Genomic DNA, 20,971 nt, shown 5'->3' on the forward strand with positions numbered 1-20,971 from the left:
GACAGCGACGCCACGCACGCTCTCAGTTACTGAGAGAGAGAGAGAGAGAGAGAGAGAGAGACAGAGAGACAGAGAGAAGAGCGAGAGAGCGAGAGAGCGAGTGTGTGTGGCAACAGAGATCGGCTCACTGACTAGCCCGGGTCGACGGCGGGCAACATCTGCGTGTGATTTGGCGCACAGGGCAAGACTCGGCGTCTTTTGTGCCCGGTGTGGTCGACAGAATCGAGTTGCTGTGCTGACGAACCGTGGCGATCGGTCGCCAGCCCCACTCGGAAGGATCAACCGCTAGCGATCTTGCCGCCGCCACCATGGCCCGGGGCTCGCACGCGATGTGGGCCTTGGCCGTGTCCATCGCCTGCTGCCTACTGGTGCTAACTGAAGCCCAACATTTCACACCTGGTTGGTCTTTTTTGCGCACATGTGCCGTGAAACAACACCATCCCCTTCGCCATCAACCATCTGATTTACACTGCGCTTCTTTCCATGTGACCGCTTCGCTTCGCCTCGTCTTGCTTGCCACCTCACGCTTTCATCTTGTCGCTTCGCGTGCGCTGCTTCTGTTTGCAGCACAGGATCTCCTCGGGCTTGGCACACAGGTCATCAAGGCGGAAAACGCCAGCACCGACCCAACCGCTCCCTTGTACCAAGAGGGCAAGTGGGAAGTCAGCGGCATTGACGGCATTTATAGTGCCAAGTGTCGTTACTCCCAAGGCGCCGCCACCATGACTGCCACCTTTAATGTACCAGTGGCCGACTATTACAATGTGTACGCCACATATTGCCCTCATAACGTGTATCGCACGACCCGCTCCGTCTTTGTCATCGATTCCCCATCGACACCCGATGCCGAGCAAATCGTGGCTGTCAATCAGCGCACCGACGCCGCCCATCCCGATGGCCTCGAGGTTTTGCACAGTGTTTTCCTCAACCCAGGCCCTTTGACCATCCAACTGCGCCAATCCACCGGCGACCCCAACGGTACAATTTCTATCGATGCATTTGTTCTGCGTCGGGGTATCATCGTGGAGGCTGAGCACCCCGAATCCACCACCATCAACGGCACTTGGACAGAGAGCATCGACTATGATGGATATTTCGGCTCCTCCTACCTAACCACGACCGAGGAAGGGGCAACGGTGGATATGAAGACTGGAGCCCCCAGGCGTGACATTTACAGTCTATTTCTCCTCTCCGTTGCCGCACAGATTCGCGATGGCACGGTGGACGTGATTGTCTACCACGCTCTCGGCTCCACACCACTCATTTGGGACCAGGTGCGAACCCCCTCTTATTTGACGATGGCCTACCCACTGGCCAGATTCTTTGGCATTATTGAGCCTTGCGCTGCACGTTCTGAGTACAGTGCCTGCGCTCCTACGCCATCTCACCCTTTTTTATCCCCACGTCTCCTCCTCCTGCTTCTCCTCCTCCTCCTGCTTCTCGTCTTGCAGCATACCCATCCTACCTTTTTCGCGGGCAGCTTCACCTTGGACGGCGCTTCCCATGTCTTAATTGTTGTCAATGGCACCGGAGACCGTGCCGTGGTCGTGGATGGCCTGTGGATCAAGCAGGCTGACATTGCCGACAACGACGATGCCTCACGCATCGCCACGATTGGCTCGTGGGGCACCTCAACCAACACGGCCGGCTACCTGGGAACCAGCTGTTAGTTGCTGGCCTTGATCTCGTTCTCGCCCAGTCTTACTCAGCTAATCGCCTGGCCTCACCATCTTCAACGCCTTGCTCTTGCTCCGATCCTACATTAGATGCTTACACCTCGGGCACCTCGGACAACACGTTCGTTGGATACAAGAGTATGATCTTCAAGTTTGAACCCGAGACCGCGGGTATTTATACCTTTTCCCTTACTTGGCGTCCATACACCTCGCGTGCCACCAACGCACTTTGCTCCGTGTTTAGCAAAAGCGGCGATGTCCTGGTCACGCGCATCAATCAGCGTAAGGCCCTGCCCAACGGCATGTTTCTCGACACCATCACTGCCGTCCTGCCCGCTGGCCTCACCAACTTTAGCGTGAGCAATTACTACATTGTCACCGAGGACGAGGACATTTCTCCCAGCCTCAGCGCCGACGCGGTGAGCCTTGCACCTCGAAACAACATTGTCTACGATGCAGACGTGCAGGGTGTTACCCTTATGGGTACCTGGGATGAGGAGCGGTACACCAGCTCTGATCGCGCCTACTCGGGCAGCACCTTTCTGTTGAGCGGTGACGCAGCCGCATCTGCCAACGTGAAAGCCCCGCATCTGGAGGGTGTGGCTGAATACGATGTGTACATCAGCTACGTCTATTGGTCCAGTCGCTCCAAAACCGTTCGCTACGAGTCTAGCGGCCCCTACGCTGTGGCGGGTAATCGCTCTTCAGATGTCGATCAGTCGGTCGATCCAAGCGGCACCTGGCAATTCTTGCATCGCCAGGTCTTCGGTCACGGTCAAGGAGGTCTGATCATGACCAATCAGGGTTCGGGAAAAATGTGCGCCGATGCCTATAAATATGTGTTTCGCCGACGCGTCCCGTCGCAGCTGATTGATGCCGAGGCCCCACACTTGGTGACCTTTGTCGGATCGTGGGCTTTATCCTCTCACACGCCAGGCTTTCATGGCTTGGGCTACTTCCACGACCTCAACGAAGAAGCTGGCCGCAAATCAGTCACGTACCACTTTACGGTCAGCGCCCCAGGCAGATATCGTATTTACAGTAGCTGGGCTGGGGACGCCTCTCGTGCTTCCGACGTGCCCATCATGCTCTTGGGAGCGAGTGGCTACTCCTTCAATTTTACCATTGATCAGTCGATGCGGCGCTCGCACTACGTAGTGGCTGAAGTCACCTTGCCCGTGGGTGCGCTGGACCTAGTCCTGTCCAACGACGTGGCGCGCTATAGTTATCGGCAAACCTACGTCATTGCGGATATGTTCGCGTTGGTCATGGTGGAGGAGACATGCGATGGAGCAAGCACTACGCGCGACACGTCTGATCCGAATAGCATCGTGCCACGCTGCCGCCTGCAGGCCGATTGCCCTCTAGGGACCTTTCGCTCGGATGTAGACGAGTGCACACCGTGCACCGAAGCGCAGTACACGCCGGTTATCAATAGCCCAGCTTGTTTTGATGTGACGACTTGCTCACCCGGAGCCTACGAGCGTATTGCGCCTACCCTCTCGACTGATCGCAAGTGCCAGTTGTGCGAGGCTGGCACGTTTTTAAATGACACAAGTGGTCAATGCCAGGCCTGTACGGCCAACTGTGCCGATGATGAGCTGGTTGTGCAGGCATGCACGCGTGCTCACGACTTGCAGTGCGAGCCTCGAACTGAATGCGCAGCGTATGAGTTTGAGGCGGATACAGGAGTCCCAGGCCAGACGGATCGCACCTGCACCAATTGCACGCAATGTTCACCGGGCGCCTACGTTGCATCCGATTGCTCATCGACGGCAGATCGCAAGTGCGCCGCCTGTGACAGCGAGAGTTTTTCGAGCATCATCAATGCTGCCATCTGCCAGGGCATCAACAGCTGCCTTCCCGGGCACTATCAGCTTGTGGCGCCCACGTCTAGCAGCGATGCTGAATGCCAGGCGTGTGCCGTGGGCAAGGCTGACACAGACTCGGACGCAGCGACGAGCTGCGTCAGTTGCGGCGATTTCAATGGCTATCAGGATCAAGCTGGGCAAGCGACCTGCAAGCAGCCCTCTACTTGTGCACCCGGGGCTGGCCAGTCCGTGGCACCCACGAGCACCTCCGATCGTGAGTGTGCCCCTTGTGAGCCAAACCGTAGCTTTCACAACGCTGGCACTTCTGCCCCTACTTGTCAAATCGTGACCCTGTGTGGCAAGGGCTACGTAATGACGCAGGCTCCGACAACGTCGACAGACCGAGTCTGCAGTCCATGCCCGGTACGAGTTGGAGTGTCGCGTATTGCTGATAACACCCTTGTCATTTCTGTCTGTTTGATGAGATTGCCACTTCTTGTTCTAACTTTTGTATCTTGGTAGGATGGCACCTTCAAAACCACGGCTGACACCCTTGATGAACAGGGCTTGTGTCAGACCGTCACTTCGTGCGAGGATGAAGAGTATGCAGCGCAGGCTGCGACTCTAACCTCGGACGTAGTATGCCAGCCGGCGGCCATCGTGCTCTTGACCTTCTCGGAAGGCATCTCGGCTGTCAAGGGTGGAGCTTCAGAGCAAGGTGTTTTGGCCGCGATTGCCGAGGCCATCCGTCAGCTGGACAGCGGCTCGTCACTGCTTCGCTTGCTTCCCGTCTATGGCACCTCGAATCGTCGACGGGTTTCGACCATGATTGGCGCCAACGCGCTTTTCCCTTCCGTGACCGCCCGCAAAGCGTTTGAGCGTGAGTCACAGGATCTGTCCTTTACATACGACGGACAGCAATATTCTACATCGCAGACTGAGGTGGGTGCCAGCACGGCATCTAGTGGCAAGTCCAACGTGGCCCTAGCTGCCGGGGTTGGCGCAGGCGTAGCTGTAGTGGCGTTGGTTTTGGTCGTTGTCTTTGCCGTGCGGCGTCATAAAGATGCCAAGCGCCGCAAAGCTGAAACACGCGAAGTCATTGCGTTTGAAAACCCCAACTATGAGACAACCCCACAAGACACTTTCAACCCGGTCTACAACGACTTTGAGGACCATGCAAGTGAGGACGCTGTGGGCTATACCGATGTGCCTGTTCGTAGCAGCGGCGATGCTGATGGCGAAGGAGCCATGGGGTTTGGGGCAGACGACTATCTCGAGACGGAAGGTACGAGGGTGTATACATCCATGTTTTTTTTTTGTTTGTTTTTATCAAGTCGGGTCAATCTTCTCACTCACACGAGCCGTGTCGGTGTTTGAATCCGCAATCCCCTTTGCTTTTAGTGGAAACAGGGGATAATGAAGGGGGCTGTAAGTCATGCCTGCATGCCTTGACGATGTCTGTGTCCTCTTCTCATTACTGATGCTCATATTGACCCGCTGTGTGGCCTTGCACTTTGTGGCAGATTTGGACGTGGAGATGCCCGAGCCCCAAGCCGAGGATGCGGGGTATCTTGAGGCAGATGGCTTTGATGGTGGATTCGATGATGATGATGATGACGCTTTCAACGGCTAGCCTTTGTTTATTGTTTCTTATTCCAACATTCACCCATTAACTTTCGCTGCGCCACTCGCTTTAAGGCGTCTCCAAGGCTTTGGCCTTGCTTGTGTTGATTTTTTTCTGTGACCTTTTCCATCGTTCTCCTGTCCATAACGTGCGAGCTTTTGGGTTTGGGTTTAAGTCTGCAGCCGCTGCCCATCAGCCAGCTGGCTGTTCGATTCATCCTTTCAATTTGTCAATTCAGCATGATCAAATTTCGTCAAACTAACTTTCTTTCGACTCACTCATATTCACTGGCTTTTTTTTTTTTTTTTTTTTTTTTTTGTGCGCATGGGAACCCGAGGTTCGGCTTGCCACCGGCGTACTACATGGTCAAGGCACTGCTTATTCAGCCACCTATCGCAAATTGATAGAAATGTGAGGTGGTGGCGGTGTGGGTGGCACAGCCATACTGAAGAGCAGAGGCTTGTGTATAGATGTGCGTCTGACCTGGTCTGGGAGCTCATTAACAAGCGCGTAACCGAATTCGCGTTGTTTTTTCAAGCGGCGGCGCATCACAAAGGCCAGGCCACCACCCAGTACAAGCAAGGCGCCTAATAATGTGCAGCAAAAATTGAGGTGAGATAAACAGATGATGGACCAAGAGGCATCGGGCATGTTGAGCACAGAATCGGTTGCAAACAAGGTATGGACCGACAACGCACCAATTGAGATGGCTGCGAGAACACCGGTAGTGAGACCGTGCTTTCCGTCCCGCGCAGGCGCAGACGTGGTGGACGGGTTTGCTGTTGTTGCTGTGGTGGTGGTGGTGGTGGTGGTGGGGTGACATGACTTTTTGTTGTCTGAAAAGCGGATGTCAGACGCATCGCCTTGCGCCTGGAGGTGGGAGATAACAAAGGTGGCAAGGGTGGAGTTGGTCGTGCCATTGTTGGATGTCGTTGAAGCATTGAGCGTTGCCATATCACAGGCCAGCGCTTGGTGGGGATGAATGCCCTGAGTGGCGCGCTCCACTGAGGCGTTGGCAAAGAGGGACACCTTGAGGCCGGTCGCCAATTTTTCGGTGTAGCGAATTTCAACCAAGCGCAATGGATCCGTGCCGCCAAATTCAAAGCTGAGGGTTTCCGGGACCGGCAGGGTGGTGCGGTTTTGCTCTTGGGTCGGCGAACCAGCCAGCTCATCAACCCAAGTCAAGGTGATAACAAAGGATGAATTGCTATTGTTCACGCTTGAGGTCAAGCCGTTGACCCAGAGGCCATGGTAGGTACAGACCAGCTGTTGCACGGAGGTTGCGGCACCGTTGCAAAACACTCGAGGAGGGGCATTCTCCGAGGTGGGTTCATACACGATGAGGTCCTGAAAGCCAATACCAACACCTTGATCGAAAACAATTGTGGGCTCGTTGGGAGGCGATGGTGGTAGCGTGGTCGTGCTGACATTGGCAGGAAACGTGGTGGTGGCGGGATTTGTAGTCGTCGTGACGTTTGGCACTGTTGCAGTTGTGGTGCCGTTGGGCGTGGGTGTGATCGCTCCTGTGGTTGTTGTGACATTGGCAGGAAGAGCGGTCGTGGTGCTGTTGGGCATGGGCGTGGTCGCTCCTGTGGTTGTTGTGACATTGGCAGGAAGAGCGGTCGTGGTGCCGTCGGGCATGGTCGTGGTCGCTCCTGTGGTTGTTGTGACATTGGCAGGAAGAGCGGTCGTGGTGCTGTTGGGCATGGTCGTGGTCGCTCCTGTGGTTGTTGTGACATTGGCAGGAAGAGCGGTCGTGGTGCTGTTGGGCATGGGCGTGGTCGCTCCTGTGGTTGTTGTGACATTGGCAGGAAGAGTGGTCGTGGTGCTGTTGGGCATGGGCGTGGTCGCTCCTGTGGTTGTTGTGACATTGGCAGGAAGAGCGGTCGTGGTGCCGTTGGACATGGGCGCAGTGGCAGTCACCTGCACCACCACTATGAAGGGAGACGAAGCCAAGTGAGCATCGAGACGACCAGTGTTTGGCCGCATGGCCAAGCCACCACCACACCCAGTCAGCAAAGACGTACCAACAGCAAGCGCCAGTCTCATAGCCAACGTCGCCATTGCCCCAATCGTCGTCTGCCAAAGACGAGCTCACATCCACCTCTCCCCAAAAGGCCCACAGCTCAGCTTCAAGGTAGCTTCAAGCCAGCTTCAAGCCCCTACCCGGCGACCTTGTCCACCCGAGCCACCTCCTGCCAAGATCAAGATCAACCTCAACCCCCTCGCGCGTATAAGCAGAGAGACAGAGAGAGAGAGACAAGAAGAGACTTCAAAATGTAAGAGAGAGAGAGAGAGAGAGAGAGAGAGAGAGAGAGAGAGAGAGAGAGAGAGAGAGAGAGAGAGAGAGAGAGAGAGAGAGAGAGAGAGAGAGAGAGAGAGAGAGAGAGAGAGAGAGAGAGAGAGAGCTTGTGATAGGGGGCTTTTTGGCCCCCTCTCTCTTGTACTGTTGTCAACTCATGTTCAGATCAGATCGTCCTCCTCCTATTTCATCATCATCAGCATCAGCATCATCTGCTTGCACTCGAGTCGCGGGAATCAGCATCGACGGCCGGTGACTTGAGGCGTTGAGCTGGTGCGTGTGGGGGGTTGGGGGGTCTTAATTCTGCTGGCTCGTTGGGGAGACGGCGGTTACCTGGTCGCTCAGAGTACTGCTGCCACTTTGTTTGAATGCCGCTGATCTCACGTCACAGTCGACAACGTGCACTAAACAGCTGTTGCTCAGAACTGTGAGCTAGAGGTGAGTCGGCTGGCACATCAGGAGAAAGGGCGAGGCCCGTCAAGCGGCTGCGGACTTGAAAGTGGATCAAACCGCGCACCGACATTGGACAATCTACACTTGAAGGGGACTCATGTGATGGGAGTGACTGTAGAAGCAGAAAGCGAGACGGATGGTGATAGAGAGACTGTCTACCCATTGCAATGAGTGATGATGGCAGGCAGCTGTTTGCTGCATGCTGTGCATCAGATCCACAAGAGGCACTGCAGCTGTTGAACGCTTGGGACCCGCAACGTATTCAAGATGCTGCCGCTCACAGAGATGGTGTGGTACGTATGCTGTTTGGTCGATTTTGCCGTTGTTGTCTCATCTTCAAGTTGAATCCGTCCTTGGTTTGGGTTGACCCTATCCCACAGCAAGGCTACAGACCACTGCACGCAACCTGCAGTATGGGTCACGTTGAGGTGGTGAAGATGTTGTTGAAGCACGGCGCTGATACTAATGCCAAGGATTACGTCAGTACCTTCATCTTCCTTCCTCAGCGCCCCTCTGCTGGCCTCAAAACGCAATGTGATGATAATGATGCTGTACTTGTGCGCCATACTGATGCATCACACGATCTAATAGTATGGCAATGTGCCACTACATCATGCCTGCCAATACGGTCGTGTGGAGGTGGTGGAGATGCTGTTGAAGGATGGTGTTGATGCCAAAGCCAAAGCCACCGTCAGTCCAGACCTGCAACGTATCATGCTGCTGCTGTACCTGTAAACGCGATGCCTGATGCATGTTCTGACAGGATGGCAGTACGCCACTGCACTTTGCCTGCGCCCTCAATCATGTGGAGGTGGTGAGGATGCTGTTGCGGCACGGTGTGGATGCTGAAGCCAAGACCAACGTCAGTTCTCCCTTCAAGCCCCATAATGACTGGCATAGCCACATGATAATGCTGATGTTGCCCTTGTATTCATCATATCACAGATTGGCAACGCACCACTTCATCATGCTTGCCAATTCGGTCGTGGGGAGGTGGTGGAGGTGCTGTTGAAGCACGGCGTAGATGCTAAAGCCAAGAACGACGTCAGTACAGTACCCCTCTCTCCTCTCCTCCTTTGGCGGCTAGTGCTCCTGTTTGCCCCCTGTGTCTGTCTCCCCTCTACATCCCTCCTCGCTTTGCGCGCGTGCTCCCGTGATCCACTCTTCTGGCACATTGCTTCTCTTTCGTCTGAACGTCTCCCTGCCATCGTCGCTTTCTTTTGACTTGAACGCGACTTGTCTTCCCCTGATTTCCCAGCCCGCTTTGCAGCACTGCTGTATGGTCGCCCACCTCACATGTTCCGATCGTTTTGACTGTGGCCGTATTCTCAGCATGGAATGACACCTCTGATGTTGGGATGTTATTTTCAACATCACGACAAGCTGGAGCCCGTGTTTGCTGCCCACGAAGCTCGCCTCGCACAACCATCCAAGCCCCTCACACCACCACCACCACCACCATCCGAGCGCCTCACTCCGCCTGCATCTGAACTGCCGACTGCCTGGCTGCCGCCTCTACCCGACTCGGCGCCCACCCTTGAGGTGAGTCTGCTTCCCCATGCCAAGTCCAACAGCCTCATCCAACCTAAGTGACCAATGGGTACCACACACTTTAGACCACGGCCTCTGTTGTGGTGGCCGTGGACACTTGGCTCAGGCCGCTCTTGCCCAAGCGCACCAGCACCCATCCCTTCCCACACCTCGATGCCTTTTTCAGTGGTGTTGCCAAACAAAACTCTGATCTTGCAACGAAGGTTGCTGGCGTTCAGAGGACCATCGACGAAGCCCCACCAGAGTTTCCTTCCATAAACTGGGCTCCCTTCCAGGCGACCACCACACAGGCTCTCAGCGCGCTTGGTCAGGCATTGGCAGCGCCCGAAGCGTTGAAAAGTCGCTTGAGGCAATTGAACACAAGCACCGACACACTGGAATCAATGCTGCAAGAGCTGCATGATGTCACTGCTCGGTTTGAACTGCAACCGGCGCTTCTTAAGCTTCAGACCGTGCTGGCAGCATGCCCCGCTTCACCCACCGCGCTGACAATCGCGCCCGAGACGCCGCCCGCCAACCTTGGTGCAGCCCTGGACAAAGTCGCCATACTACGCGACGTGGGACCTGAGCGCCAAGAATTGCTCGCCAGCGCAAACAGCAACCTCCAGCAGCTGGTGCTGGCGCTGATCGACGCTTTGGACGCCGTGGCAAAAGCGGGAACCTCCGACACCATCCATCGCGTGGAAACACTGCGACAATGCGCACAATGCTTGGATGTGGATGCATCGCCTGCACCTGAGGCCTTGCCCGAGGCTTGGGAACAGCTGCGCCAAGCCCACGAAAAGCTGAGCCGGCCTGAACAGAATGGCCTGGAGGAGCTCATGACCTGGAGTGTGGAGCATGACTATAAGCATCATGATTATTACCTAGCGTTTGCTCTTCACGAGGCGCAAGCTTTGACGCAGCAGTTGCAAGACATGATTGACTGGCAGGCCACGACGCGGTCTGTACTGACGACGTGCATGAGGCATGTGGAGAGTTTAGCGCAAGGGGTTGATGATGAATCGGTTTCTGTCCATGAGCAACTGACAAAACTGGAGACTGAGATTCAAGGTATCAACGCAGCAATGCAGCTCGTGCCCGAAGCTGTTCGCGCTACACTCCAGCAAGAACTTGTCAACCTGAAAGAGCGACACGTCACCTTGCAACAGCAATCATCAGATCAAACGCAGGTAGACCATACTGCAGAGCTCGCACAGCTGCTGCACCAGCATTTCCCGGCCCTACTAGTCTTTTTGCACCCTGAGCAGAGTGCGCTTGGAGCGCGCCTGCGCACCGTGCTCGGCCCCGACGTTCCGACCAGCCTCATCTTGGAAGCCATGACCGAGGTAGACCGCACATTGTCGCTCTCCAGTCTGGGTCAGCTTGATCTTCATTACAATCAAAACCACAAGGTGTACAAGGCCCATGCCGCGCTACCAGATTGCCCTGAGCAAGATTTGGCCGTCAAGGAGTACGCTTTTGCTCGGCAACACAAACAAGATCAGTGTCGGACATTCCTGCGCGAGCTTCGCGCCATGCGCCAGCTTGAGCATCCACACATCATTCCTGTCCTTGGCGCGCTTGTGGATGTGCACAGTGGCCACCCCAGTGGATATTTGGTGCAGCCGTGGTGTGCGCAAGGGGATCTACAGCAGTGGCTGAGCAAGGCACGGCAGCTGGCCACCTCGACCGTGATTGCGGGACTCATGACTCAGCTGCGTACGGCCCTGGCGTTTATGCATAGCAAGGGCCTGGTGCACCGAGATGTCAAGCTGAGCAACGTGATGCTGGACGGCGAGGAGGACCAGCCTGTTGTGCGGCTGGGCGATTTTGACATTGTCAAGGCCGCCGCTGAAGCTACAATGTTGCCTTGCACGGCCACCGCGTCGTCAGGCACGACTGGCTACATTGCACCGGAGGTGCTTTTTGGCCAGGGTCGTGTGGGGGCGCGTCCAGCACAGGATGCCTTTTCCTTTGGCTGTGTTGTCTACAACACCTACATGTACCCAAAAACGGTGCCGGTCGCTCAGTCGCGAACCGATGAGGTCGTGGCTCATTGCAGATGGAATTTCCAAGCGGGAGATGATGCCTTCAGCTTTCCTCATCTGGCGGCCGAGGTCAGTCAAGTATTCTTTTTCTTCTCTTTGATTCCAAGACCCTCTGGTTGTCGTTCTCGTCGTCGTCGTTGTCGTAGCCGTCGTTGTTGTTGTTCACAGCTGTGTTTCTGTGCAGATGTGTGACGCGGCAAGCGATCTGTACAAGGAAACGCGAGCCTTGCTTGCAACAGATCCGAAGCAACGGCCAAGCCTATTGAGTGCTGGGCAAATTGCGCAGCCACCTGTCGCTGGTCATGTCGGGCCAGCCATTGACGTTTTGCGCGACGCACCCGAGCTTATCCCGGAGGTGCGTTGCTTGCTGGCACTGTAATGTTATATTTTTGACAAGCAGACTGATTTAAATCTACCGTGAAATTAGGTTGCCGAGCTGTTGGAACAGCTGAGCATTGATGGGCAAGGGCCAGCTAACATCCAGGTGCAGCGGGTGGAGCGGGTACAGAACTTCGTGCTGTGGGAACGCTACAGCGCCAAGCGTCGGGAGATGTTGCACCGCATCACAAACCAGGAGCACTACACTCGGCTTCAAACGGCCACAGGAGATGCGCCCTCGGGCTCTCCAGCTCTTCTTCGCGATACATCCTGTCAAGAGCGCCTGCTACTCCATGGCATCGCCCCGGACAGATCTCTGCGTGACAAGATTGCGCGCCTGGGCCTCGACCTGCGCTTTGCCGGCAGCAACGCCGGCCACCGATTTGGTCTTGGTGTTTACCTGGCGGACCATCCCGGCAAGGTGTGGCTGCGATGGCTTTCAATTTGCGCTTCGTCCTTATGAGTGATGGTGTTCTAACGCGGCGGGTGGGCGCTTGTATGATATTAGAGTCATCAATACACCGATGCTGGACCCGACGGCGAACGGATGCTCGTCATCACGCGGGCACTGCTGGGTCGTGCCTTTGTTCATCACTCACCCTCTTGCGCAGCGCTGGCCCCTCCGCTCCTGCCCGATGCACCCAACAACGAGCGGTGTGTTGGACGGTATCTGCTGGTTTTTCTCACAGTGAAATCTCTGGCTCTGATGACCTGATTGTTGCCTCTTTTTTTAGATATGACTCTGTCATTGCGACGCCTTTTGGGGAATTTCACGAGGTCCTGATCTTTGACAATACGCAAATTTATCCCGAACTAGTGGTATACTACACGGCTGATTAGGTACAAACGAGTGATGTACACTTGGTGTCTATTGCATGTTGCTTGTTGCCTGTTGTTGAATTGAACAAGTCATGTGAACGCTTTCGGCATCAAGGATGATACGGCCAAGGAGTGGGTTGCTTGATGTCGTTTAGCGCTGTGCGAGAGCGTCAACCAGTAGCGCTTATCTCATTAAGCCAAGCATGGTCGGCCCTATTTTTGGCAAAATATCAAGCTTGCTGACCGTGAACACTGAATCCAAGGCTATGAGACTCGTGGCTCTATTCCACATACTTCTATCCATTGACCATAAATCCGTCCAGCGAGCATGATTCTCAGATTCGTGTGGTGCAGCCATGCATCTGTTCTGAATGATCCAATCGGTGCCATGACTTTTAACTTTGCTGCTCTGGGCTGGTCTTAGTGGCGGTGACACTTGATTGTCAAGGCTGCCCAAGTAATATGCCCTCTGGCGCTACACTCTCACCCCCTCAATTACCGACCAAACGTCATCAAGCAAAGAAATTAAACCTCAGGTCACCGCGCTCGCAATGATGTGGCTGGCCACGACACGAGAGCCAGCCCCACCACGCCGGCACGGCTCGCATGCATGAGCTATCCATCTTGGACAAGCCCGAGTCCATTAACACCTGATCGAAGTCTTGCGACCGTATTCCCCCTTGGTAGCTTCACCTTTGCTTGGAAAAAAAAAAACTGAAACAGCCCCGACATGCGCGGTAGGCGGGGATCTATTCGTATTCATTCGTATCACCCTCTCTCCAAGAGCCATGTGCCTTGAATGTGAGGAGGCGCTTCTTATGTTTTTTTTTTTTTGGCCCTTTTCCCACATTGGGATTTAGCAGCGAGTGTGTATGCGCCAAGGTACACCCACATGCACGAGGACCACGCACACACATGCACGCACGCACAGGAGCCCACAACAAGAAGCACACAAGCAGCAGGGGATCTGCTCGCATGCGTTCACGGCCTTTTCTATCATCTTGCTTGCGGAGTTACTTCTTGTCATCATCATTCACATGAGTGTTGGTGTTGCATTTTCTTCTGCTTCTGCTTGCATCTCATGTGAGTTGGCATAGGGTCGTGATATCGGCATCAGCGACTGGCTGGTGGAGGCGTTGGGCTATTGCACGCGGGGTATTGATCCTGCTTGATCGTTGCTGATACAGCAACCACCTGGTCGGGTGCAATCTTGGCGTTTTGGTTGAGAGAGCACCGCTGCCGTTTTGTTTCTGTTTTTCGGTGGGTGTGAAGGCCACTGATCTTACTTCACGGTTGACGACACGCTGATCAACCAACTACACCTCACTTTGCAACTTATCAACAGCGCTGCTTGCTAGAGGTGAGTTCTTTGGCATATCAGAGGGGAAAGGCGCAGGACCCGCTGACCGACTGCCGTTTTGGATACTGCGCGCGCACGAGTCCGAAATTTGGGCTGCCGTAGGAGTTGTATTCGGAGGGGGCTCATGAGATTGATGGTGACTAGAGATGCAAGAAATTGGTAAGAGCGGATGGTGATAAAGAGACACCGTAACCATGGATGCTGATGGAGAGCAGCTGTTTGATGCGTGTGATTCAATAATGGGTCCAGAAGAGGCGCTGCAGCTGTTGACCAGTTGGGACCCACAACGTATTCGAGCTGCTGCCAAATACGAAGATTGGGTACGTATTCTGTTTGGCATGATATTACTATGAGTTCGGATATGTCGACGCTTGGTCTAACATGGGACACATACTGCATAATATTCGCGTCATCTCACAGGTTGCCCAAACACCACTGCACATGGCCAGTTATTTCGGTATAAAGAAGTGATTGAGATGCTGTTGGGGCACGGGGCTGATGTTAATGCCAAGGACGAAGTCAGTACAGTACCTCCCTCTTCCCCCTTACCCCGATGATGGTACACACCTGTGCCGCACGATGATGGTGATGGTGATGATGATGATGATCCTGTGCCTGTACGTCATGTCGATGCACCATCCCACAGTGGTTGAATACACCACTGCACTTTGCCTGCCAATTTGGTCATGACGAGGAGGTGGAGATGCTGTTAGGGCACGGTGCTGATGTTAAAGCCAAGGCCATCGTCAGTACAGTACCTCCCTCTGCACCCTTTACTCCTATGATGGTGTACCTGTAACATATGATGATGATGATGATGATGATGATGATGCTGTTGTACCTGTACGTCATGTCGATGCCTCATCGCATAGGATGGCGAAACACCACTGCACAAGGCCTGCGGTTGCGAAAACGGTGCTGCCGAGGTAGTGGAGAAGATGTTGGAGCACGGTGTTGATGCCAACGCCAAGAAGCAAGTCCGTACAGTACCTTTTTCCCCTCTGGCTGTAGCTCCTGCTGCTCTGCTTGTTTTCTTTGCGCCTTCTCTCTATCCTCTACACCCTGCCTCCCGTGCGCGCCCGTGCTGCCTCTTGCTCCTTTTTCTTTCCCGCTATCCCTCTCCCTCCCCCGTTTTGCATCCGCACAATGTCGGTTCTCCCTGTATCCTGTCCTGTTTCCCGCTGGTCTTTTCCGACTACCGTCCTTGCTCTCCCCTTTCTGGTGTTGTAACTTCAATCCGAACACCACGCAACCCCTTGTCATCGCGCCTCTGCCTCCCTCGCGCTCGAAAATAATATTAAAATGAAAACGTGCCTCATGCTTTCGTACATTGATCAAATCATACAGGACGGCCAAACGCCGCTTCATGCAGCCTGCGCTGCCTACACTGCCAGCCGAAAAAGTATCCACCAACTCTTGCGACACGGTGCCGACCCGGATACGAGTGATCTTGTAAGCCTTTTACCACGATGCCGTACCTTTTGCGCTGTTCTGCTGCACCTGCGATTGAAACCTGATGATTTGCTGTGGCAGACGGGTACACGACCCGTGGATCTGCTCCTTCACAGGGATTCCATCGAGCTGGAGGTGGGCTTTTTCTTTATTTGTGGTACTGATTGCAGAGGCACGCTTGCTTACCGATGAATCTGCTTCACTTTATAGCTGATTGAAGAACTACTGGGCGCAATCCGTACCCCTTGCTCCTACCACACTTCGAATTCCCATGGTGCGAACCTGATTCACATGTCACTGTCCGCATTGTCTTGTTCTCATCGGATCTCAACGTGGCGTTAGTCCAATGCTTGATCAATGCGGAGCAGGTCAGACGCTGGCGGTGCGCTGCTGCTGTTCTTTGTAGCGTCGGCTGGCGCGTGGATCCTCGATTGTTCAATATCCAAGACCTACAAACGCTTTGTGACTGCCTGGCCGCTCGAACGTTCGCCGCTCAAACTGCACCTACAAATTGAAATTTGTGACGTTTGTGGTTGGCTTGTCGACCGCTATACAACCAGAGAATAAAGTCAAACGGGCAGGGCGGGCTTTGTCCAACGTCTGAAGCAGAACCAGTCCAACAACCACCGAAAAAGAGCGGGAAGCCATCTCGTCTTTATTCGCCATGCGTTGGATGAATGCGGTTGACATGAGCGGCTCTCACATCGTGAACCACACGAATCATGACGAACTCGTCCCCAACATGGTGCTTCGAGCTCAAGCGGCCAAACGGTTCGCCGGAGCAGACAACGCCTCAAGCTTGACAACACTTGAGCCTTCAATAAGCTTCATATAACCGACACAAACGTATGCAAAAACCCAACTCTAATCTACCTTTATGAACTATTTTATCTGCACAAACTTGCTCTTTAGATACATTAACTTTAGGGCGATTGCAACATCCATTCCGCTCGTGCGCCCTTTGGCCTTTCACACACTCTCTCTGTTTCTCTGGGATGACCTCAGTGACTGACTTCTGCTCTGGTCATGACTTTCATCTCTCTTTCTCTCTCTATGACCGTTCTATCGACTCATGCTCTCTCTGTTTTCGCTTTATTTTCTTGCGACGCTCATTCACTCGCCACAAGATCTCTCTCATTTGCTCAACTCACCCGCAACACTCTCTCAACTATTCTCATTGAATACCCGTCTCTCTGATATCAGTTCTCTTTCGGTCTTCCTCTCTCAGCACATTCAAGACAATGCGACGACACCGCCCCTCGGCACCGCTGTCCCTCCTTCCGGCTCTGGCGGCAGTGCTGGTCGTATTGGGCAGCTTGGGATGGACTGCGGCCAGTCCAGATGGCCTGCCGGCTGGCGCTACCTGTGAAACCATAGTCCCGCCCCACGGCAGCAACTCGGGCAGCATCCCCGCCATGAGCATCTCGCCGCTCATCGATCCCGATCAGGGCTTTGTTCCCGGTCAAAACTATTCAAGTGCGTCCCCGCGATGCCAGAGCAAGCGTGGCTTCTTGGCTCGGTTGGGCTGCTCCGCCGCTTGCCTGCTTCAGTCTGCCGGTCTGCGTCCTCTAATCTCGGATGTGCCTGCCACCTCTGTTGTAGTCACACTCGCAGACTTGCACCAGGGCTTGCTATTGGCCGCGACACACGGCCAGCTGCATCATGACACGGGGGACTATCAGCACTACATCTGCAGTGACGTGGAAAGCTTTCCTACCGCGCTTTGTCACAGCAATGCCGACAACAAATCGGATGTGGCTTTTACTTGGACTGCGCCGCACGATGCCTTTGACAATGTCACCTTGCGCGTGGTCTCCGTCCAGAGCTACGACACCTGGTCAACACGCTCCCTCCTGCTTGCGGTATGCAGTAACAGCGATCCCTGCCTCCTCCTTCTTTGCAGCTGGACCAAGACTTTCAACCACAATGACCCTCATACTCTTTTTTTTTTTTTTTTGCACGGCCGCGTGCCCACGTTGAACCAAATCCATCCGTGCCCTGCTCACATCATTAGGGCCCTTGCACTGATTGCTCCGCCTTGTATCGGGACATATGCAGCAGCGCCACCAATGGGGCTTGTGGCGCTTGCCTCGATGGCTACCATGGCCTCCTCTCTGGCAATACGGCCTGCTCAGGTGCTGTTGCTGGCCTTATTTTGAAACCATCTAGCGTCGCCTCTTCTGACCGTATTGGGTGTGCCTTTACTCCTCGCAGAATGTTCGGCCCATTGCCAGGCCTGCAGCAATGCTACATCGTGCCACCTGTGTGCCGAAGGATACCAGCTGGCTGGGGATCAATCTTGCGCTCCCGTATCTACAGGGATCCTATTGGGAGTGTCTGCTCCGCCAACAACCACAACCGCCCCTATTTCGAAACGCAACTTTACAGGGGCAGCCGTAGTGGCCACGCCCAGTGGTTGTGCAGAGACCAATAGCTGCACTCTACAGGTGAAATGGAAAGCCCGGGAGTCGCAAGCCACTTCCCGCCGACGCCGCGAGCCCGACCTTGTGGATTTTGAGGTCAGTTGTGCCTTAATGGCATTCGTGCCTGGCTGGCTCGTACTATTGCGACGCTGTCTGGAAAAAAAATCCGAAAATACTTTCAATAACACGCCTGTGTATCCAGATTACCCTCGGGAACGGAGTAGGATGGGGTGCCCTTGGCTTTTCCTTGAGTCGAAGCATGGTGCGTGTCGCTTTGTCCCGCTTCATGTGTGTGGCCATTGGCATGGTCGCTATGGATGTCGCATGTTCATTCAAGGTCGCCTCGTGATTTCCTTGTTTTCTACAATTCCACAGCCAGATTCGGACATTTACGTCTTCGACTCGACGGCAAACACCAGTCTTCAGGTTTGTCTCAGGCTGGCAGTGACACACAACAGCAGCAACAACAAAAGAAAAGCACACACACGCGCACACACATTCTTTTTTTGGGGCTGCATAGACCCACTTTCTGGCATTGTGTCGAGTGTAGGTGACGAACCGATATGCCACAATGCATGATGATCCCGCGATTGGTCAGTCCAGCTCGTCCTGTAGCATCCAATTTTAAGGCATCGTGGTTTGGGTCGAACGTGGATTGTGCTTCATTCCCTGCTCGTATCTCTGACCGGCCGACATGCCTCACGGTTGCTTCCGAAGACACACCGTCGAACATCTTTGATGTCGTCGTGACCAGTATCAATGGTCAGGCGGTGGCGCAATTCACGCGCCCAGCCGACACCGGCAACCCCAATGATGTAGTTTTTCACACCGACACTGAGGTAGGCTCGAGTCGCATAAGCTTTCAGCTCTTAGGCTTTGATCTTAGTGCCAACTCCCCTGTCCCGCCTCCCATTCCCTAGCCACATTATGTCTTAATTGCCTGGGGCAGCGGCAGTTTTGGGTACCACGGCAACAACCGCGCGTAAGTATGGCCGCCTCTGCCAAGCGTGATCGCCTCCAGCCGGGCAAGCACACAGCCCAACAGAGGGTGCGAGAAAGGCAAAATGTTGAATTTGGCCTCCGCTTCGCAATTCCTGTGCAACCTGCAATTTCTTCCTAGGGTTTCATCGAGCACCTTGGAGCTGGTCGGCGACTCACAGGACATTGACGTGACCAGGTCGACGCTCGTCAATACGGCGACCATTGCTCATGGTACACTTTATTGCTAGCTGACGCTCAGGCTGTCAAGGCGTGCGGTCCCTCAATGTCCGCCCTGTGGTTCATTATTGCGATGCCACCAACGGCAGGCATCTGCATGGTTTTGGCTTGGCTGCTCTTCATGCCGGGAGGGGCGTTGGTGGCCCGCTTTCTCAAGGAGCATGGGCTGTGGTTCCGCATGCATGTGGGATTGCAATGCATTACCGTTCTGCTGACTGTGGTGGGCTGGATCATTATTCTGCTCCACGATGGGGACAACGCTGGTGTTCACGGCAAGCTTGGCATAGCAGTTCTTGCTCTTGCCTTGGTACAGGTGAGAGCTGGCATAATCATCCATGTGTTGGCCGTGAACTTTCCCTGGGGGCAATTCGAACGAGCTTATCAACGCGCATATTGCAGCTTCTGCTGGGTTTTGGCAGAAACATTATTAGTGGCACGCCAGCTGGAGAGGGCAAGGGGTTTGGGCCCCGACGCTGGCTTTTCAACTACATGCACTGGGGCATAGGCCTTGGCCTCTTGGTCCTCGCGCGTACGTCGATGTGGTCATGGCCGCACCCTCACAAACTAGCCACCTGAACATGATGCTGTGTCCCTTGGCCGTTTGTCTGCTGTGTAGCCGCGACCATCTGGTATGGACTTGACAAACTTGGAACTGAGGATAACACAAAATATGGTAAGTCTTTGAACGCACACTCGTTTAGGCAGGCTGCTAAATGAGCGCGCACCTATCAACCTCTGAAGAACTGATGCATCATCCTCGGCACATGCGCGCGCGCGTGTGTGTGTGTGGTAGCCCTGTACGCATGGGGAGTTGTAATCACAATGTCAACTGTGGTTCTCGAAGTGCTACGACTTCGACGCTCGGGTTCCGCCCGTCTTGCGCAAGAGGAGGCTGGTGAAATTGCCCACAACGCCCTGGGACGTGTAAGTGATGTATTGGGTCAAGGCGCATTCTGTTTTTTTATTTTTGCTAACTACCTGATTTCTAGCTCGGCTCATGACTGCGTTGCTGCAATGAAAACCATAATAGATGGCAATCACTTCTGTATTCGCTTTGGCTGCTACGCTGATTGTCGTGGTGGTTCTGAGCTATCTCATCTCGGATGCCCCGCGCAGCTGATTGGCTGATTGACTGAAAGGTGGCGTTTGAGTATTGCTAATGGTGCTGTTTACATGATGATGTTAATATTTTTGATGTTCAAAAGAGTCGAATGTAAAAATCCAGGGTTTAATGGTGCTCACGGCATCAGTACTTTTCAGTCCATTTTGAATGCACTTAATGTTTTTTTAAGGCATGGTTGGAGGGCTGAATCAAGGGGAGAGATATTTCAGCTCAAGCTCGACCTGGCGATGGGCGTCCTCCAGTTTGAGCCGCGCGGGCCGATTTCTACAAGTCAAGAAAGCATGAAATGATCAGCAAGGTGTAGAGTGCAAAGACGAAACTGTTTTTTTTCTTTCTTTTTTTTTTTTTGTTTTTTTCCATTCAGGAGGGGTCGGGACGGGATACAAACTTGGCAAGGTAGGCTTCTGTGTCATGCCAAGTGGTGTAGCGAGCGGGGGCGGGCGCTGCTCGGGAGCGTGGGCCGGGGTCCAGGCGCAAATCCTCTGCGAGGCGTTTCTGCATGTCCACAAACTGGAAGCAAGGAGTGAACACAACAGAGCCCATGAAAACAAAATATCAAAACGAGCCAACCGCTAGCCGAGGGATTGTAAGGTGCATATGAACCAGAGGGCCACATACGCTTTGCATCACTTGCAACTGCTGTCGGTGCAGCTTGATGAGCGCAAGTGCGGCTGGTGAGTATCCCGTTAGGGCTACGGGCATCGAATGCAAAACAAAAAAAAAAGGGGGGGGGGGGGGGGGGAGGGGGGTG

At 54.2% G+C, this 20,971-nt stretch overlaps 6 protein-coding genes across 6 annotated transcripts in view; 4 read left to right on the forward strand and 2 right to left on the reverse strand.

The window, feature by feature from the left end:
• Positions 1–308: 308 nt before the first annotated feature.
• MONBRDRAFT_8292 (uncharacterized protein) lies at positions 309–5,120 on the forward strand (the record flags this gene model as incomplete). The annotated part of the gene is made up of 5 exons (XM_001745778.1): positions 309–1,274; positions 1,452–1,665; positions 1,767–3,910; positions 4,010–4,772; positions 5,011–5,120. The coding sequence occupies 5 exons, from the start codon at positions 309–311 to the stop codon at positions 5,118–5,120; spliced, it is 4,197 nt and encodes a 1,398-aa protein (XP_001745830.1).
• Positions 5,121–5,429: 309 nt separating this feature from the next.
• On the reverse strand, positions 5,430–8,076 carry MONBRDRAFT_32458 (uncharacterized protein; the record flags this gene model as incomplete). Its single annotated transcript, XM_001745916.1, has 5 exons — positions 5,430–5,501; positions 5,595–5,698; positions 5,810–7,045; positions 7,333–7,547; positions 7,949–8,076. The coding sequence occupies 5 exons, from the start codon at positions 8,074–8,076 to the stop codon at positions 5,490–5,492; spliced, it is 1,695 nt and encodes a 564-aa protein (XP_001745968.1). The 3' UTR covers positions 5,430–5,489.
• Positions 8,077–9,800: 1,724 nt separating this feature from the next.
• MONBRDRAFT_8294 (uncharacterized protein) lies at positions 9,801–12,665 on the forward strand (the record flags this gene model as incomplete). The annotated part of the gene is made up of 5 exons (XM_001745779.1): positions 9,801–11,516; positions 11,632–11,802; positions 11,875–12,246; positions 12,334–12,479; positions 12,560–12,665. 5 exons carry the CDS (start codon positions 9,801–9,803, stop codon positions 12,663–12,665), a joined length of 2,511 nt encoding a protein of 836 aa, XP_001745831.1.
• A 1,074-nt stretch (positions 12,666–13,739) lies between these two features.
• MONBRDRAFT_32459 (uncharacterized protein) lies at positions 13,740–15,971 on the forward strand (the record flags this gene model as incomplete). Its single annotated transcript, XM_001745780.1, has 10 exons — positions 13,740–14,004; positions 14,107–14,163; positions 14,254–14,324; positions 14,651–14,749; positions 14,877–14,981; positions 15,352–15,456; positions 15,538–15,591; positions 15,667–15,730; positions 15,799–15,838; positions 15,863–15,971. The coding sequence occupies exons 2-10, from the start codon at positions 14,151–14,153 to the stop codon at positions 15,969–15,971; spliced, it is 660 nt and encodes a 219-aa protein (XP_001745832.1). The 5' UTR covers positions 13,740–14,004; positions 14,107–14,150.
• A 726-nt stretch (positions 15,972–16,697) lies between these two features.
• MONBRDRAFT_25512 (uncharacterized protein) lies at positions 16,698–20,217 on the forward strand (the record flags this gene model as incomplete). Its single annotated transcript, XM_001745781.1, has 11 exons — positions 16,698–16,932; positions 17,059–17,318; positions 17,691–17,975; positions 18,255–18,305; positions 18,430–18,472; positions 18,829–18,861; positions 19,109–19,410; positions 19,497–19,626; positions 19,714–19,770; positions 19,891–20,021; positions 20,128–20,217. 11 exons carry the CDS (start codon positions 16,698–16,700, stop codon positions 20,215–20,217), a joined length of 1,617 nt encoding a protein of 538 aa, XP_001745833.1.
• A 363-nt stretch (positions 20,218–20,580) lies between these two features.
• MONBRDRAFT_8296 (uncharacterized protein) overlaps positions 20,581–20,971 on the reverse strand; it is a gene marked incomplete at both ends in the record, with an annotated part of 2,164 nt that continues 1,773 nt past the window's right edge. The window contains 2 exons of the mRNA XM_001745917.1: positions 20,581–20,730; positions 20,839–20,912. Of these exons, the coding sequence (XP_001745969.1) occupies positions 20,581–20,730; positions 20,839–20,912 (224 nt within the window). The remainder of the gene's footprint in view (positions 20,731–20,838; positions 20,913–20,971) is intronic.

The sequence above is a fragment of the Monosiga brevicollis genome, genomic scaffold (assembly GCF_000002865.3).
Source record: "Monosiga brevicollis MX1 MONBRscaffold_10 genomic scaffold, whole genome shotgun sequence".
NCBI lineage: Eukaryota > Choanoflagellata > Craspedida > Salpingoecidae > Monosiga > Monosiga brevicollis.